The sequence below is a fragment of the Oncorhynchus gorbuscha genome, linkage group LG08, assembly GCF_021184085.1.
Source record: "Oncorhynchus gorbuscha isolate QuinsamMale2020 ecotype Even-year linkage group LG08, OgorEven_v1.0, whole genome shotgun sequence".
Lineage (NCBI taxonomy): Eukaryota > Metazoa > Chordata > Actinopteri > Salmoniformes > Salmonidae > Oncorhynchus > Oncorhynchus gorbuscha.
In genome coordinates this window covers 44,769,532-44,787,590 of record NC_060180.1, presented here as the reverse complement: position 1 = coordinate 44,787,590, position 18,059 = coordinate 44,769,532, and the positions used below count along the sequence as shown (strand labels likewise).

At 43.8% G+C, this 18,059-nt stretch overlaps 2 protein-coding genes across 4 annotated transcripts; one reads left to right on the top strand and one right to left on the bottom strand.

Annotated features, from left to right (window-relative positions):
* Positions 1–1,710: 1,710 nt before the first annotated feature.
* LOC124041704 (transmembrane protein 69-like) lies at positions 1,711–3,420 on the bottom strand. Its single transcript, XM_046359599.1, has 3 exons — positions 3,130–3,420; positions 2,817–2,865; positions 1,711–2,628 (listed from the first exon to the last, which is right to left on the bottom strand). Exons 2-3 carry the CDS (start codon positions 2,856–2,858, stop codon positions 1,891–1,893), a joined length of 780 nt encoding a protein of 259 aa, XP_046215555.1. The 5' UTR covers positions 2,859–2,865; positions 3,130–3,420; the 3' UTR covers positions 1,711–1,890.
* On the top strand, positions 3,292–17,702 carry LOC124041703 (vasculin-like protein 1). Of its 3 annotated transcripts, XM_046359596.1 has the most exons (12): positions 3,292–3,639; positions 5,243–5,330; positions 5,375–6,823; positions 6,906–7,020; positions 7,948–8,077; positions 8,219–8,562; positions 12,929–13,004; positions 13,122–13,480; positions 15,704–15,865; positions 16,076–16,206; positions 16,359–16,461; positions 17,179–17,702. In XM_046359596.1, the coding sequence occupies exons 4-12, from the start codon at positions 6,961–6,963 to the stop codon at positions 17,350–17,352; spliced, it is 1,539 nt and encodes a 512-aa protein (XP_046215552.1). In that variant the 5' UTR covers positions 3,292–3,639; positions 5,243–5,330; positions 5,375–6,823; positions 6,906–6,960; the 3' UTR covers positions 17,353–17,702. The 3 variants fall into 3 exon arrangements, with proteins under 3 accessions (XP_046215552.1, XP_046215551.1, XP_046215553.1); XM_046359595.1 differs by having other exon boundaries at positions 5,243–6,823; XM_046359597.1 differs by having other exon boundaries at positions 3,295–3,639; positions 5,243–6,823; positions 15,707–15,865.
* Positions 17,703–18,059: the final 357 nt, after the last annotated feature.

Sequence of the window (18,059 nt, the reverse complement as noted above, 5' to 3'; positions counted from 1 at the left end):
GGAGATCTTTGTGGGCTACACTCGGCCTTGTCTCAGGATGGTAAGTTGGTGGTTGAAGATATCCCTCTAGTGGTGTGGGGGCTGTGCTTTGGCAAAGTGGGTGGGGTTATATCCTTCCTGTTTGGCCCTGTCCGGGGGTGTCCTCGGATGGGGCCACAGTGTCTCCTGACCCCTCCTGTCTCAGCCTCCAGTATTTATGCTGCAGTAGTTTATGTGTCGGGGGGGCTAGGGTCAGTTTGTTATATCTGGAGTACTTCTCCTGTCCTATTCGGTGTCCTGTGTGAATCTAAGTGTGCGTTCTCTAATTCTCTCCTCTCTTTCTTTCTCTCTCTCGGAGGACCTGAGCCCTAGGACCATGCCCCAGGACTACCTGACATGATGACTCCTTGCTGTCCCCAGTCCACCTGGCCATGCTGCTGCTCCAGTTTCAACTGGCCTGGGCCCTAGGACCATGTCCCAGGACTACCTGACATGATGACTCCTTGCTGTCCCCAGTCCACCTGGCCATGCTGCTGCTCCAGTTTCAACTGTTCTGCCTTACTATTATGCAACCATGCTGGTCATTTATGAACATTTGAACATCTTGGCCACGTTCTGTTATAATCTCCACCCGGCACAGCCAGAAGAGGACTGGGCACCCCACATATGCTCTCTCTAATTCTCTCTTTCTTTCTTTCTCTCTCTCGGAGGACCTGAGCCCTAGGACCATGCCCCAGGACTACCTGACATGATGGCTCCTTGCTGTCCCCAGTCCACCTGACTGTGCTGCTGCTCCAGTTTCAACTGTTCTGCCTTATTATTATTCGACCATGCTGGTCATTTATGAACATTTGAACATCTTGGTCATGTTCTGTTATAATCTCTACCCGGCACAGCCAGAAGAGGACTGGCCACCCCACATAGCCCGGTTCCTCTCTAGGTTTCTTCCTAGGTTTTGGCCTTTCTAGGGAGTTTTTCCTAGCCACCGTGTTTTTACACCTGCATTGTTTGCCGTTTGGGGTTTTAGGCTGGGTTTCTGTACAGCACTTTGAGATATCAGCTGATGTACGAAGGGCTATATAAATACATTTGATTTGATTTGATTGAGAATGGGATAGCTGTCTGTCACTGATATCCTATCAATTGTTTCAACCTGTGCACTTTGAGTGTCACATTTCAAATTAACACCAAAACTATTAACTTACATGGGAGTTGTCCATTATCCATGTCGACTGAAGGTAGACTGACTGCTAGTGCAATGGGCTTCATGTGTCTACACAGAGTTGTATTAAAACCTTGTACTGCACTTGATGACAGAAGCAGAAGCTACTATGAGCAAAATGTTACTTGTGGTCCTCATGTCAAACTCTTATGGTTGGAAATGCTAACCTTACAGTAACATTCTGCTGTGCTTATGGCATTTGTTAAACGATCACTAAAAGTTGATGTTTTAAGTTGCAATTACTCTAGTACAACTGTTGCACTCAGTATTTGTTTAATATGGCTCATTGACTGAAATGCAGCCATATAACACCACTGTAAATATCAGTGCCTTTTTAGTCTGTACACAGTAGTCACCATTTTAAAACACTGAGAAATGTCCCCTTGGATGGAATGAGCTTGTATCACCTTCATTTCAGCAGCGGCACTAGATTACAACGTGAAATTGTATTTCACCACTCACCTGTTGAGGTACAGAAGTGTCTAAGTAGCACATTGATTAAAAGGAAATCCAGTGAAAATGTATTTTATTGGAAAGGTTTGTTGCGTCGCACCATTTCCATTTAAAAAAAAATGTTTTCTCCCTGTTTGCTCCTACTGAACAAATCCCACAAGTGTCAGTTCCACTGTTCACAATGAGAGAATTTAGCTTTCAAGTGCTCACTTTAATATCCCTTAGTAATGACCTAGTCAATTATCTTGTGCCTTGATCTTCTTCTCCGGGCACATCTTCTGCAATGTCAGTGTGGCCACCAGGGAAAAGGTAGCCACCAGAGTGAGTATGATTCTCATGGCTTTGAACCAGCCGGGGTAACCAGGCAGCAGTGTGAGGTCATAGTGCAGGGCCAGGCCCAGCCCCATGATGACCACAAGGGCTCCCTCTGTGATGTTGTCTCTGCAGAGCAGAGCCAGCCAGGCCAGCAGGGAGGGCACCACACTGTTGCCAAGGTTCATCCAGTCGGGCTGGGCAGGGCTCCCCTCAGGCAGGGCAAAGCCCCAGCGGGCCCCACCCAGGAAGGACATGATTGAAGCCCCGTAGACCACCTGGGCGTAGGCCACCTCAGGGAGGTAGGACTGGGTCACAGCCATCAGGAGGGGGGCACCTAGGAATGGAAGGAGGCCGGAGAAGCCGAGGTACAAAGCAGGCTTGGGCGCATAGGCCAGAGCTTTCATGCTGAGGCGCTGTTGGTTCTCCTGTCTTCTCCCAGGGGCCGTGGGCACGGGGTGACCCTGGCAGAGCAAAGAGGCAGAGAAGCTTAGGGACCTGAGGCTCAGAAGCCTGGAGGAGGCTAGTCTCGGGGACAGTAGTGACATTGCCGTGGGAACTTGTGGAGACAACAAGGGGTTGGAACTGGTGTAAAAACATTCCCTCTTCACCATGCAGCTGGACCCACTGAGTACCCACTGCAGAGATCGCCATGATGGACCCTAAGAATAAAGACAATTGCAAATGCATTTCTCAGTAGGGTTTTACATGATCTGTGCCTCTATTCTGGTACAGATAACCCAGATGTTTTTGGCTATTTGTTCTAGATCAAATGGACAAAAGATATCAAATGGACAAAAGATAGACCAATATTATGGCGTCACATAACTGATGTAATGTGTATTCTTACCACACAGGGATTGAAGTGCCTTTTCAATGCAAATGAGAACATTTTCAATCTGAAAGGAAAAGAGGCGCATGCACATTTGAGAACATAAGGAATGTAAAGCCAGTTTCACATGTGATTGGCATACATTAATACGCATTTCGTAATGCCATATTTTACAAAATCAAGTTGGTTTAGTTAGTTAGCTCTGTTGGTTAGCTTTGACCTCTTCAGCATTAGCTAACGCGTTAGCTACCCACAATAATAGATGTGTTATAACAAAAGCATTTGCCAATTTAATTTTATAACGTTTAGAAATATATATGATCCGTTTTACCCTTGATCTTCACGCGGTACAGTCCACTTAAAAGTTAGCCATAGCAGGGGTGTGCAAGGTCGTTTTCTCGATTCACAGTGTCTGGCGAAAGTTCGATGTCCACAAGGTTTGATTAATAGAGCGTCTGGGAGCTAGTGAGTAGCGTTCAATATCACAAATATGTAGCTAGTATTTTGTTTTTGTTGTACTAGTTAGTGTAAACGGGCAATTTCGATGTAACTCTAGTTTGTTTCTAAGCTGCATCACCGTTTTTATTTGTTTAACTTTTTTTCCACGCTCATGTTCACTTTGAAACACACCATGCAACGCGCCAGGCGGCAATATTATTTTCAAGTACTTGAACGTACCCCCAGTAAGCTGCGCAAACGCGCTCCAAAAACCCAAACAAACACCAGAACGCCTCTTCATCTAGAGGCACATAACAGGAAGAAAGTATTTCAATGCTAATCATCGATGGAATATTACGTCTAAATATATTTTGTATAATATTTATTGATGAACGTCTTGCAGGTATGTTTTGCCATCATCATATCAAATATAGCAAGCTAACTAGCTAACATGCGAATCCCCGTGTGGGCTAAAGGTAGCCATTTTGAAACCGTCTTGTTCTAACGAAGGTCTGTTTACCTCTATTTGCAGAAATGTGACCGCAATATTATAAACAATTTAAGTTACTCTGTTGCATAACTATATGGTATGTCTTTAACAGTAGTTCGGGACTGAGTAGTAGTTGTGCAAGCTAATGTAGCTAACTAACATTAGATATTTAGCTAGCTAGTTTACTTGCTAGCTTCTAACGTTTCTGTAGCTCGCTAACAACTTGGTGAACGTTACAAAAAGTTAAGGGAACTAAATAGCTAATTATTTAGCAGTGATCAACGTTTTTGCTTTCAGGATCGGACCAAATCAGTTGTCAACTTGCTGTCAAGAATTTAGATCTTGTCGACACATGTTAATTAAGACACTCCATTGCTTCAAGTCAAAAGTTACTCTAGTGATTGTGAATTGGTGCATCACTGAATGTGTCCTTCACAGCTGGCAGTGCTTCATCAATTGCTCTCAAGCAATTTTACTTTGCAATTAGAGTAATAACTTGGTCCACTTAATACACCGTGGAAGCCATTGGGCAACATATCACAGTGCTATACAGGATGTTTATTGATTTGTCTTCAGGAAGTACTGCAGCCTCGGTCACTCATGATGACATGCTGTGGTTCGCAGGACTTAGCTAGCAGTTTAGAACACAGTCACTCACTGTGCCTTATTTAGATTAGGAGCTGAGTGTTTAGGTCTAGAGTATTTTTAGACTGGTATACATATTTGATCAAAGCTTGCAGTTATATAAGGGAGAAAGCTGAGTATAACATGGCTTTGATTGTGTGTGTGTGTGTTTTTTTTTAGCACCATTGCAACATGCTTGCTTTCTGTTTGTGGGTTTATCAAAGATATTCTGGGAGCACGTTTCATCAAATTTGACATGCAATACCAACTTAGCTATCAAACTCCAGGCAGAATTCTGCCTTCTCCCAACACATCTCAGCCATTAGCTTCACCCACAACTGCCTCGTGAACTACAATCCCTACACTATTTTAACATTTAGAAACGTCAATAGTCATCACTTGCGATATGGCTTTCAAAACATATGGCCTTTCTCTTTCATCAGCGAGAAAGAATCCTTCAATAAAAAAAGATACTTACTGCAGGAGGTTTGCACAGATCCATACAGCTATGGGTGCCTCCATCCAACGAAGCTACACTTTTCCGAGTTATGCTTACACACAGGTGTTTGGCGCTGTAACATGGAGATATGGTAGTGTGGGAACACTAACCCTATCAAGGTGTGTATCAATTGAACTTTTTTGTTTTTAGAAAATGATTTCTAGCTGATATGAAAGATATGGTCCTTAAACCTTCCGAAACCATACTGCAAGCGATGCATGTTAATGTTCAGGCCGAGCGTCTGGGCTAGTACACTGTGCCGTAAACATGACTGAAGAAACTTATAGGCTGAGGCGATGTAATGCATATGGCCAACCTTACCGGTGTGCCTGAGATTCAAAAGTATTTGTTGTCGGTTTCTGAACTAACGCTATTTCTGTTTTCTTTTTGCAGGTTGGGTCTGCAGAAGTTGCAGGTTGGGTCTGCAGAAGTTGCAGGTTGGGTCTGCAGAAGTTGCAGGTTGGGTCTGCAGAAGTTGCAGGTTGGGTCTGCAGAAGTTGCAGGTTGGGTCTGCAGAAGTTGCAGGTTGGGTCTGCAGAAGTGCATGTGAAAGCAACACTACAAGAGGACTGAAAATACTTGGATTAACTGCATAGCACCTGTCTTTTGTGTTGTGAAAAGCTCAGAATCTTCAACAAAATGATTACGTTGACAAATTATCTGTGACATTCTCCATATGTTCCTACGCTTTCTTTTGCTTTGAAGGAAGACATTTGTGTTTTTCCACTTGAGGTTCCCTCATTTATGGGAAAGTGTATTTTTATATTTCAACAAAGGAGTCCCAGGTGTGTTGTGACACAGGGCATTGTGCTTGTAAGAGATTGCTGTTATATCGTCTAAAAGCTCACTCATCTATGAAATCTGAACTATTGCACTCTCCTCCTGCAACTGCACAACCACGGATTATTCTACCGGCAGTTAACAGATACAGATATAATAAGACGGATGAAGAAAGCAACAGGTCTAACCAGCCATTTAGGCACCATTGTCTTTAGCATGCACTGAAAAACAGCATTATAATGCATTGTTCTGCAGTATCAAAATTTCACTGACCTCGATTGAAGATGTCAGAAATGTAACAGTGGATTCTACTGCCTTTACTGTCATGTGACTTTAATACTAGACACCTTTTTTCCCTTCAACCCTGGACAGCCTTTTCACCAGTTTAATGAGGTGAGCTGTGGTTTTCAGTAACCATTGGAATAAAAAATACTTTCTCTGAATCAATTTATTTTCTGCATATGTTTGGGTAGAGCTTAAAATGACTCTGTAAAAGGTGAGTCTTGGTCTAAGAGCTGGCACTCATAGTGGTGGGAGAAGAGCTAGAACCTCCTTCCACCCCTCTTCTGATGTCATTGTGGAACTATCCTGTTCACATTGACCGGGATCAATACCCCAGAGTGTCAAATCTCACCAGACAACCTGCAGCTGCCTCTCCCATTGGACAATTCACCTTCCAAACTACTGAGCCCGCCAATCAGAACCTTCAGTTTCACAACAAAGATCAAGCTGACTTTGTGTCTCTGCCCCTGACAAAGAATCCTACCTGCTTCAGTAGAGTGATCAGGAAGAATTGGGGGGGGTGGGGGTAACAGCGCTCCCAAAAAAACTGCCACACGCAACTTCCCCAGCTCAAACCATGTGTTAAAATTGTTTGGGAAGTCCACAGCCATCAAATCCCCTCCAGGGTAACGAACCCTTGAATCAACCCCAGGCCTCTGGATCACCATTCCAGATCATCTCAGAACCCTGTGACCCGTCTCCCAACACTTCACCCTGGACGACAGGGTCTGCGTCTGGGGAAAGGGGCTGTTCTGTCCTGGAGGAGGAGGGCTCGGCAGTGGGGTGCTGCTCCCCATCACACACTCTGAGTCTAAGACCAGTGGTGTGCCTGTGAGCGGGCCAGAGAGAATAAGCCCGCAGAGGAGGGAGAGACCGGGAGGAGGAGAGGACTTCAGAGCCAAAGACTCTGGGGTAATAATGATACGTTTTATGCAACAATGTGTTGTTTCTTTTTCCCAAAGTCTAAGATTTCTCATTAATCTTTCTCTGTCAGATCTTTGCCATGAGGTTTGATGCCTCGATCCACTGACTGGAGACACTGGACCTAAATGGCGCAGCATGACTTTGTCCCTGCCTGGCTTAACTTCTCCACGCCCCAGCCTGCCAAGGTGAGCTCCTGTGTGTGTGTACGTGCGGGCGTGCAGCCAGGGGCAGGCCGATCGTGGGCAGACTGACTGCAATCAGCACAGGGTTCAGGAAAGATACTGTGTGTACTGAGGGGAAACAGACAGGAGAAACGCAAGTAAGTGGCATTGAATCAGTGAATACTGTGTACCAGAGATATTTGTTCCTCAACGAGTGCCTATCTTCCAGGCTCTGTGATAGAAATGTGTTTTCTTAGTGTGGTAAGTGAAAGCACTAGAAAAGGAAAGATAAATGCGTGTAAGTGTGAAAGGCAGGAGAGCTCGGTGTGGTGTTGTCTTGCTCTTGGAGCTACTAGACACATGGTTGAGATTCAGCTCTGTAGCTAAATGAGATCTGTGTTTTTGTACTCTAAGCAAGAGCTTGGCGTAGACCGGGTGTAGCCTATACCAGGTGACTTTCAGGGTGTACCATCCAAATTACTTGTCTGTGGTGTGGACACAGACCTCAACCTTGGTCAGTGGCAGTCCAGTAAGATCAATCTGATAGTGGTGACTAATGGACTACACCAAGTTATTACATAAACACCAAACCTAAGCTGCTTAAGGTCTACGTTACTGTATATTACATAGATATGTGTATTATGTTTCCGTGTGATATTCTGCTGCTAACGAAATCAGATAATATGTGTAGAGTTTGGTGTGGGAGATGGCTTCCTGTTTCCCACCCCTGAAAGTGTGTGTGTGTGTGTGTGTGTGTGTGTGTGTGTGTGTGTGTGTGTGTGTGTGTGTGTGTGTGTGTGTGTGTGTGTGTGTGTGTGTGTGTGTGTGTGTGTGTGTGTGTGTGTGTGTGTGTGTGTGTGTGTGTGTGTGTGTGTGTGTAGATACTAGAGGACTAGAGTTATTATCTGGGAACAGATGGATTTTACTTCACTGACTTTTTTTTGTGTCCAGTCCCCTGCAGCCAGCCTCGAGAAGCATGGCAACCCCCATTACCACCGGAACAGCCGTGCTGCTGTGAGCCGCCGCAGACACAACTCCTCCGACGGCTTCTTCAACAACGGGCCCCTGCACTCCCCCGCAGGTAACCCTGATGATCCTAACCCCCTGTGCGCCCCCAAAAACGTATTTTCACCTCTAGTATGTTGACAGCTCGCATATAAGACCAGTGTTTGTTTTGTGTTACATAGTATTAACCCGTCTATGTTCCTCTCTGGGTCTGTAGGTGATGGGTGGCAGCAGCCTTCTCTCCTCCTAAGGCATGACTCTGTGGACTCTGGGGTGGCAAAGGGGGGGCATGGTGGCCTGGCGGGTGTGCCCTGCTGGAAGGAGGCTCCTCCCACATGGCACGGGGCACCAAGGGGGGTGCAGGACGGGCACCACCACCAGGGGCGCCACACCAAACGCACCGGGCCCGGAGGTGGGGACAGGGACAGGCAGGGGGGGCACCGGCAGCGCAACGGCAACTTCCATCCCCGCAAGGGTGCCCCCGGGACCCCCTACCAGGACAAGTTCCCCAATGAGGAACGCAGCGGGGAGGACAAGCTGAAATTTGTGGAAGAGGACTTTGTGAGTAGTAATCTCATTCTCGAACCCCTCTGAACACACTGTATCATTTTAAGCAAAGTTAGCAAAGGCATTACAGGAGCTACATGTAGAATTTTTGCTTTGTAATTTCAGAAAATGTCCATAATATATCTGCAGTAATAATTGAAATATAGTGTTTCACAATATTTTCACGGTAAAATCATATTATGATAAAGGAGCCTTCCCATTATGTCAAATGGGAAGCTGCACCCTCCATCTCTTTCATCAGTGTCACTCAGAGGCATGGTCATCTCAGAATCAACAACTGCAAACTTGAACAGTAGAAATGGTTCTGCATTACGTGGTTTCAAAAATATTTTAAGTGGCCACACTTCGCCTTGATGACAGCTTTGCATACTCTTGGCATTCTCTCAACCAGCTTCACCTGGAATGCTTTTCCAACAGTCTTGAAGGAGTTCCCACATATGCTGAGCACTTCTTGGCTGCTTTTCCTTCACTCTGTGGTCTAACTCATCCCAAACCATTTCAATTGGGTTGAGGTTGGGTAACTCTCCTTGGTCAAATAGCCCTTACACCGCCTGGAGGTGTGTTGGGTCATTGTCCTGTTGAAAAACAAACGATACTCCCACTAAGCGCAAACCAGATGGGATGGCGTATCACTGCAGAATGCTGTGGTAGCCATGCTGGTTAAGTGTGCCTTGAATTCTAAATAAATCACAGTGTCACCAGCAAAGCACCCCAACACCATCACACCTCATCCTCCATGCTTCACGGTGTGAACTACACATGCAGAGATAATCCGTTCACCTACTCTGTCTCACAAATACACGGTGGTTGGAACCAAAAATCTCAAATTTCCACCGGTCTACTGTCCATTGCTTATGTTTCTTGGCCCAAGCAAGTCTCTTCTTCTTATTGGTGTCCTTTAGTAGTGGTTTCTTTGCAGCAATTTGTCGATGAAGGGCTGATTCACGCAGTCTGCTCTGAACAGTTGATATGTGAAATGTCTGTTACTTGAAGTATTTATTTGGGCTGCAATCTGAGGTGCAGACGATTTCTCAGGCTGGTAACTCTAATGAACTTATCCTCTGTAGCAGAGGTAACTCTGGGTCTTCCTTTCCTGTGGCGGTCCTCATGGGAGCCAGTTTCATCATAGCGCTTGATGGTTTTTGCGACTGGACTTGAAGAAACTTTCAAAGTTCTTGACATTTTCCGGATTGACTGACATTCATATCTTAAAGTAATGATGGACTATCGTTTCTCTTTGCTTATTTGAGCTGTTCTTGCCATAATATGGACTTGGTATTTTACCAAATATGGCTCGGTAAACCACCCCTACCTTGTCACAACACAAGTGATTGACTCAAACGCATTAAGAAGGAATATAATTCCACAAATTAACTTTTAACAAGGCACACCTGTTAATTTAAATGCATTCCAAGTGACTACCTCATGAAGCTGGTTGAAAGAATGCGAAGAGTGTGCAAAGCTGTCATCAGGGCTAAAGGGTGGCTACTTTGAAGAATATAAAATATATTTTGATTTGTTCAACACTTTTTTGATTACTACATGATTCCATATGGATTATTTCATAGTTTAGATGTCTTCACTATTATGTTTCAATGTAGAAAATAGTAAAAAATAAAGAAAAACCCTGGAATGAGTAGATGTTTCAAAACCTTTGACTAGTACTGTATATATACATTTCTATATATTTATTTTATTTCAATGTTTTTATGAATATCGCTAGAAACAACAGAATAAATGAATTTGGAATTACATACCTACAGTATGAAAGAGAATAATATATTTCTAATGTCAACTTTATTTCTCAACTCCTAATATTGAGAAGATTACACTCATTGCGGCAAATTTAACTCACTGGAGTCAATTACACTCACAGCAGAATCTCGATTTGAAAAAGCACCCAAATAGTCTACCAGTGCGGCAAGTAGATGTGCAGGGGTACGAGGTAGCTATGTACATATAGGTAGGGGTAAAGTGACTAGGCAACAGGACTAGGCAACAACTCATAGACTGAGCTCTAGCAGAAGTGTATGTGGAGCAGTACAGTGTATTGACCTTTTTCCCTTGACCTTTTCCAATTTATTTATTTTTTAATACATTTGTAAACATTTCTACAAACCTGTTTTTGCTTTGGAGTTATGGGTTATTGTGTGTATATTGAGGATTTGTTTTACAATTTTTAATCCAATTTTATAAAGCTGTAACTTAACAAAATGTGGGAAAAGTCAAGGGGTCTGAATAGTTTCCAAATGCACGGTAGCTGCAGCCTACAGTGCCTTCAGAAAGTTTTCACACCCCTTAACTTTTTCCACATTTTGTTATGTTACAGCCTGATTTTAAAATATATTCAAATGAGATTTTGTGAAACTGGCCTACACACAATACTCTATAATGTCAAAGTGCAATTCTGTTTTTAGACACTTTTAGAAATTAGTTTAAAAAAATGAAAATTACTTGAGTCAATAAGTATTCAAGCCATTTGTTATGGCACGCCTAAATACATTCAGGAGTAAATACAGTGAGGGATACAAACATTTGATCCCCTGCTGATTTTGTATGTTTGCCCACTGACAAAGAAATGATCAGTCTATAATTTTAATGGTAGGTTTATTTGAACAGTCTCTCATTCAGAAAGATTTCTGGCCCCCAGGTGTCTTTTATACAGGTAACGAGCTGAGATTAGGAGCACACTCTTAAAGGGAGTGCTCCTAATCTCAGTTTGTTACCTGTACGAAAGACACCTGTCTACAGAAAGCAATCAATCAGATTCCAAACTCTCCACCATAGATAGCCAAGACCAAAGAGCTCTCCAAGGATGTCAGGGACAAGATTGTAGACCTACACAAGGCTGGAATGGGCTACAAGACCAGCTGTGAGTCTACCTGGGTAAGACCTATTGGTAGATGGGTAAAAAATATAAAAAATAAGACATTAAATATCTGTTTGAGTATGGTGAAGTTATTAATTACACTTTGGATGGGGTATCAATACACCCAATCACTACAAAGGTGTCCTACCTCAGAAATGGTCAATGGTGACTTTAAAACAGTTAGTGTAATGGCTGTGATAGAAAACTGAGGATGGATCAACAACACTCTACTTTCTCCACAATACTAACCTAAATGACTGAGGGAATGTGTGTAACCTTCATTTAACTAGGCAAGTCAGTTAAGAACAAATTATTATTTACAATGACGGCCAAACCCAGACGGCGCCGCCCTATGGGACTCCCAATCACGGCCGGATGTAATACAGCCTGGATACGAACCAGGGACTGTAGTGACGCCTCTTGCACTGAGATGCAGTGCCTTAGACCGCTGTGCCACTCGTGAAAAGAAGGAAGCTTGTACAGAATACAAATATCCCAAAACATGCATCCTGTTTGCAACAAGGTACTGAAGTAAAAATGTGGCAAAGCAATGAACTTAATTTCCTGAATATAAAGTGTTTATGTTTGGGGGAAATCCAACACATCACTTCATATTTTCAAGTATGGTGGTGGCTGCATCATGTTATGGGTAGGCTTGTCATCGGCAAGGGCTAGGGAGTTTTTTTAGGATAAAAATACACAGAATAGAGCTAAGCCCAGGCAAAGTCCTAGAGGAAAACATGGTCCAGTCTGCTTTCCAAAAAACACTGGGAGACAAATTCATATTTCAGCAGGACAATAACAATAATGTTCTTGAGTTGCGTGGTTACGGTTTGTAATTCAATCGGCTTGAAAATCTATGGCAAGACTTGAAAATGGCTGCCTAGCAATGATCAACAACCAACTTAAACTTTAAACTTTAATAGTTTAAAAATAATAATGTGCAAATATTGTACAATCCAGGTGTGCAAAGCTCTTAGATACTTACCCAGGTAGACTCACAGCTGTAATCGCTGCCAAAGGTAATTCTAACATGTATAGACTCGGGTGTGAATACTTAAGCAAATTAGATATTTCTGTATTCAATTTACAATAAATGTACAAACATTTCTACAAACATATTTTCGCTTTGTCATTATGGGTATTGTGTGTATGTGGAAAAAAAGATTATTCATCCTTTTTGAGTTCTGGCTGTAAAACAAAGCATTTTAGAATAAGTCAAGGGGTATGAATACTTTCTGAAGGCACTGTATATGTGGTGAGTGTGTGTGTGTGTTGGTGGGTGTGTGGGTGGAGTCCAGTGTGTGCATAGAGTCCGTGAAAAATAGTTAGTTAAAAAAGGGGTCAATAGGCATAGTGACATTGAGACCTAGGGGGAGAAAATGTCTGGATTGGTACAGGTAAACATAAAACATCATGGCAAATATACAGTATATACAGACTTCAATATAATGAATAATAACAAATCATGTTTAATGTTTTTTCTCCCAGCCCTCCCTTAACCCTGAAACAACTGGAAAGTCTGGAAACCAGACGAGGCCAGTGGCTCCTCGCGCTGGAGTATGGGGTAATTGATTGATTTCGACATTAGAAAGCTGACATCAGTAACATCTTCAAAGTTCAGACCATTCCCTTATCTCCATGTCCTTACCCTCTAACAAGTTCTTGCTTCCCTTATCTCCAGAGAACCCTCCTAGTGGAAAGCAGATGGTGTCTAAGATGCTGGTGATCAAGAAAGTTTCCAAAGAGGACCCAGGATGCACTGCGTTCTCTGCCAGCTTTGCCAGCTCCGGAGCCCCACCCATCAACAGCAGTAAAACCCTGCCCACCATTGCCAGTTCCACCCACTCTGTCTACAAGAACCTGGTGCCCAAGCCTGCCCTGGTGACCACCAAACCCTACCAGTGGAAGCCGAGTGGGAGGGACTCCATTAAGCCTGGCCTCCACTTGTCAGGACGAGACTCTGTCTTCACCAGTCCTGTGTCTGCAGCCAAACCCTATGCCTCTGCCACCCAGCTACAAAGCCACAACACCCCCAAAGAGGTGAGGGCAGCTCTACAGACACCTAACACGCATGAAAGGGTTCAGAGTGGATTCGGAAAGTACTTTTTCCACATTTTGTTTTACATTACAGCCTTATTCTGAAATTGATTAAATTAGCATTCCTGTAACATTATTTTGTTGACATTTTATTTGATCTGAGAAATTAAGCTAATTGATCACCCACTTTATATGTACAGTACATTCAGAAAGTATTCAGACTCCTTAACATTTTGGTACGTTACAGCCTCATTATAAAATGTATTAAATTGTTTTTTCCCGTCATCAATCTACGCACAATACCCCATAATGACAAAGCAAAACAGGTTTTATGAATTTTTTGCAAGTGTATTAAAAATAAAGTAAATATGAATTTACATAAGTATTCAGAACCTTTACTCAGTACTTTGATGAAGCACCTTTGGCAGCGATTACAGCCTTGAGTCTTCTTTGGTATGATTCTACAATCTTGCCCCATCTACATTTGGGGAGTTTCTCCCATTCTTTTCTGCAGATCCTCTCAAGCTCTGTCAGGTTGGATGGAGAGCATATCTGCACAGCTATTTTCAGGTCTCTCCAGAGATGTTCAATCGGTTTCAATTCCAGACTCTGGCTGGGCCACTTAAGAACATTCAGACTTGTCCCAAAGCCACTCCTGCATTGTCTTGGCGGTGTGCTTAGGGTCGTTGTCCTGTTGGAAGGTGAACCTCCACTCCAGTCTGAGGTCCTGAGCGCTCTGGAGCAGGTTTTCATGAAGGATTTCTCCGTTCACCTTTCCCTCGATCCTGACTAGTCTCCCAGTCCCTGCTGCTGAAAACCATCCCCCAAAGCATGATGCTGCCCCCATGCTTCACCGTAGGTATGGTGCCAGGTTTCCTCCATAAAGTGACACTTGGCATCCAGGCTAAAGAGTTCAATCTTGGTTTCATCAGACCAGCAAATCTTGTTTCATGTGTTCTGAGAGTCCTTTTGGTGAACTCCAAGCGGGCTGTAATGTGCCTTTTACTGAGGTGTTGTGGCCATCAGGCCACTCTACCATAAAGACCTGATTGGTGGAGTGCTACAGAGATGGTTGTCCTTCTGGAAGTTTCTCCCATCTCCACAGAAGAACTCTGGAGCTTTGTTAGAGTGACCATCGGGTTCTTGGTCACCTCCCTGACCAAGGCCCTTTTCCCCTGATTGCTCAGTTTGGCCGGGCTGGATCCCCCAAGCTGACACGGTGAAAATCTGTCGTTCTGCCCCTGAATGAGGCAGTTAACCCACTGTTCCTCGGCCGTCATTGAAAATAAGAATGTGTTCTTAACTGACTTGCCTAGTTAAATAAAGGTATAAAAAAATAAATGTAAAAAATCGTCAAATCGCCGCCCCAAAAATACAGATTGTTGTTATGAAAACGTGAAATCGGCCCTAATTAATCGGTCGACCTCTAGTCTAGGAGCATGAGGACAGATGCAGAGCCTTGGTCTGACGCCATTAAAAGGTCATTTACCACCTTCACGAGTGCAGTCTCAGTGCTATGATGGGGTCTAAAACCAGACTGAAGCGTTTTGTATACATTGTTTTTCTTCAGGAAGGCAGTGAGTACAGCTTTTTCACATTTTTTTGAGAGGAATGGAAGATTCGGTATAAGCCGATCGTTTTTTATGTTTTCTAGGTCAAGGCTTGGTTTTTTCAAGAGAGGCTTTATTACTGGCACTTTTAGTGAGTTTGGTACACATCTGGTGGATAGGGAGCCCTTTATTATGTTCAACCTAGCAGGGCCAAGCACAGGAAGCAGCTCTTTCAGTAGTTTAGTTGGAATAGGGTCCAGTATGCAGCTTGAAGTTTTAGAGGCCATGAATATTTTCATGAATGTGTCGAGATGTAGGATTAAAAAACCTTGAGTGTCTCCAATCCTAGGTCCTGGTAGTGTTGTGCAGATTCAGGACAACTGAGCTTTGGAGAAAAATGCAGATTTGAAGAGGAGTAATTTGCTTTCCAATGATCCTGATCATTTCGTCAAAGAATTTGAAAGCCATCCTCTCTTGGGGAATGCTACTTTTTAGTTAGCTTTGCGACGGTATCAAAAATACACTTTGGATTGTTCTGGGGTCTGAATACTTTCTGAATGCACTGTAGTAAGCCATACAAATCCAGTCCTAGAGACTGAAAGGGAGAAAAAGTTCACACAACTGTTAGAAGCAAGGGCTAAGCATTCTCTTCTCTCTCTACATCTGTGTTGTCTAGCAGCATCCCTACAGTACGACTCCTCCCATGGACATTGGCCCATCGTCACGGCTAAAGCTGATGCGGCGCGGACCAGACCGGAAGAGTGACTTCCTGCGGACGCTGAAGGACGAGTGCACCGGAGACCTGACCTCCAGCAGCAGCCCTGGAACTCTTGGACAGGTACATAACGCCCCTAAAAAAAATGTCCAAGTGGGACAGAAAGGCCCAAAACTTTAAATACTTACATTTAAACCAAGTGAAGGTAAATTCACAGGCTGACTGAGGAAAATGAATCAGAGGCTCGGAACGTTACATGGTTCAGTTCATATGTAAGCAGAAGTGTCCTGTTTTTATTAAGGTGTCTTTTCTTTGGTGTGAATGACTCCTCAGGGCGAGAGCAGCAACCCAGAGCCCAAAGCCTTCCGCCAGGGAGTCTGCCATGAGAATGGCCTGCCTCACTCCCTCTCTCTCAGCAATTCAGACACTGATCACCTGTCTAGCTCCCTAGAGGCAGAACACAGGTAGGACTGACACACACACACACACACACACACACACACACACACACACACACACACACACACACACACACACACACACACACACACACACACACACACACACACACATCCCCCCATTAGTCTGCTAAGCAGTGTTTGCTGTTTTATTGTAGATTACTGAAAGCCATGGGCTGGCAGGAATACCCAGAAAATGATGACAGCTTCCTGCCCCTGACAGAGGATGAGCTCAGAGAGTTCCAGACTAAAACTGAACAGGTACGAGTTTGTGGCAGTCTTACAATATCATCAATATGTTATGTGCATCTTCAATGACAGACTGTTATCAACTTCATAGGAAGTGGCATGTGGTTGTACAGAATGAAAACGGGATGTTTAGGTAACCCAATTCCCGTTTATACCTGGCGCTGACATGGGTCCTTTGTCCTGATTTTGTCCACATTCTGATTGTGCCATCATTTTTAGATGGGTGTAGAGTAGCCAATCAAAAGACATTGTGAACTGATTGTAATCAGATCTTTCTGACTACCCTCCAGAGGTAGTCAGGCACGGAATGTATCTGGATATCTTACAAGTGTAAAAAGATCTGGATGGTGAAACCATTTAAATCATCGTTATAGCGCCCAGTCAAATGATTGACAAGACAGAGTCAAGGCATAAATAATTGTCTAATTTTATGATTTATAAAATATTATTTTGAAACAATCTCTCAAATACTTTTTATACGTGGAGTGACCAGGAAATCTGACACATAAGTCATAAATAAGACACATTTTAATGCCATGTGTAAACGTAACAGAACTTGATCAGATAGTGAAAACCACATGTTAGTGCAAGGTGTAAAAAAGGCTCCTGTGTATGTGTTGTAGCCAACACTCCCATGTCGTATGGAAGAGTTGTGTGAAGCACATAGCATGAGAACCAGGTTAGTGTCTAGGTTCTTGTTTTGACTCAGGTGGTTCTTGTTCTTCCCAGCTGAAGAGAAACGGGGTCCTCCCCCGGGGCGCACGAGGCGTCACCCTCCACTTCACCCCCTGGAGGTGTGTGGCTGAGGCTCACCTAGAAGATGACGAGGGCTCAGAGTCTGAAACCAGCAGCAGCAGCCAGACCTCGGACGACGATGACGTCGGCGATTGCATCAAAACCTGACGAAGTGGCTTTACGAAACAAACCCGACACACACACACACACCCCTCTTATCTTCGTTTTCAGAACACCTGTTTCGACTTGATCTTGCACAAGCTACAACCAATCACATCCTAGTGGAGGGGGAAGTTTCAGCTTCCCCATGCGAAGGTCTTTTTCCCTGCGTTGCCTCCTTCACTGCACCTCCTCCCCCCTTCACTTCCTCCTCGCTTTGTGGAACTGAGTGTTCGTCAAGAAAAGGGCAATGCACATCCAATTCTGCTTTAAACAGACTAACTCATCTCAGTGACACTGACGACATTAATGATATTAATAAAATTGGTTCCTGACACGGTGAGATGTTTCAATATGAATCCGGCCTTGCTTGGTGTTATGTGTTCCGATTGTTGTTTCTATGAACAAGTTGCTGGATTGTGTTAATGGTCAATCGCATCACATGGATCCAGCCACCCATAGATATACTAACCCTTTCTTCAATACAGTGTTAACCATGTTGCTTACAGCACACAAACCTTCCAGGGGTCAAATCTGACCCGATGCCTGTGACACTCCTATATTTCCCAGTTTCCCACCTGTCCCATAAATCAAATCTGGAAAATGGAACAAACGATGCAGACTGCGATTACCACTAAAACAGATGAAGTGCTCTATTCACTGTCGCAGCAGCGTTATAGATGGCACACTAGAAATGTGAAAGGTAGTTTTTCTGA